Source organism: Mandrillus leucophaeus, unplaced genomic scaffold, assembly GCF_000951045.1.
Source record: "Mandrillus leucophaeus isolate KB7577 unplaced genomic scaffold, Mleu.le_1.0 Scaffold9214, whole genome shotgun sequence".
Lineage (NCBI taxonomy): Eukaryota > Metazoa > Chordata > Mammalia > Primates > Cercopithecidae > Mandrillus > Mandrillus leucophaeus.
Genome location: NW_012110047.1, coordinates 546 through 1,544, shown reverse-complemented (window position 1 = coordinate 1,544; position 999 = coordinate 546). Strand labels below are relative to the sequence as shown.

General features: G+C 51.7%; 1 gene segment (V, D, J or C); it reads left to right on the top strand.

Annotated features, from left to right (window-relative positions):
• Nucleotides 1–332: 332 nt before the first annotated feature.
• Nucleotides 333–792, top strand: LOC105531938 (the record flags this gene model as incomplete). The annotated part of the segment is given in 2 exon segments: nt 333–378; nt 482–792. Coding segments are annotated over 2 exon segments (357 nt in total), but the record flags the coding sequence as incomplete, so codon positions are not given.
• Nucleotides 793–999: the final 207 nt, after the last annotated feature.

The following is a 999-nucleotide window of genomic DNA, read 5'->3' as shown; positions in this document are numbered from 1 at the left end:
GTTAAGTATATTCTACAAGTATGTAAAAATTAAATAAGACGATGAATACTAAATGATTATCAAGACACAATCACATAATCTGAAGTTATATTTCCTGAGAGACAGAACTGACTCCAGTGTTTTCCGGGACCCTCTCATCTGCTCTGAGCACCACCCTCTCCTCAGCCGTCCCACCCCAGAGCTTGCTATATAGTCGGGGACATGCAAATAGGTCCCTCCCTCTTCTGATGAAAAGCAGCCCAGCCCTGACCCTGCAGCTCTGGGAGAGGAGCCCAGCCCCAGAATTCCCAGGTGTTTCTGTTCGGGCATCAGCACTAAACACAGAACACACCATGGAGTTTGTGCTGAGCTGGGTTTTCCTGGTTGCTCTTTTGAAAGGTAATTGAGAGTGAAGTAGAAATACTGTGTGTGAGGAGACATGAGTGAGAGGAACAGTGGATATTTGTGGCAGTTTCTGACCTTGGTATCTTTTTGTTTGCAGGTGTCCAGGGTGAGGTACAGCTGGTGGAGTCCGGGGGCGGCTTGTCAAAGCCTGGGGGGTCCCTGAGACTCTCCTGCGCAGCCTCTGGATTCACATTCAGTGACTACAACATGCACTGGGTCCGCCAGGCTTCAGGGAAGGGGCTGGAGTGGGTCTCAGGTATTAGTAATGATGGGGGTAGCACATGGTACGCAGACTCCGTGAAGGGCAGATTCACCATCTCCAGAGAGAACGCCAAGAACACACTGTATCTTCAAATGAACAGCCTGAGAGCTGAGGACACGGCTGTGTATTACTGTGCGGGAGACACAGTGAGGGGAAGTCAGTGTGAGCCCAGACACAAACCTCCCTGCAGGAACGCGGGGGGTGGAAATCAGCGGCAGGGGGCGCTCGGGACCCACTGATCAGAGTCAGCCCGGAGGCCGGTGCACACGGAGGCTGATTTCCTGTCAGGATGTGGGACGTCATCTTTCTACAGTTCCTCTAGTGAACCTCTCTGAGTTCAGAATTCTCTGGTT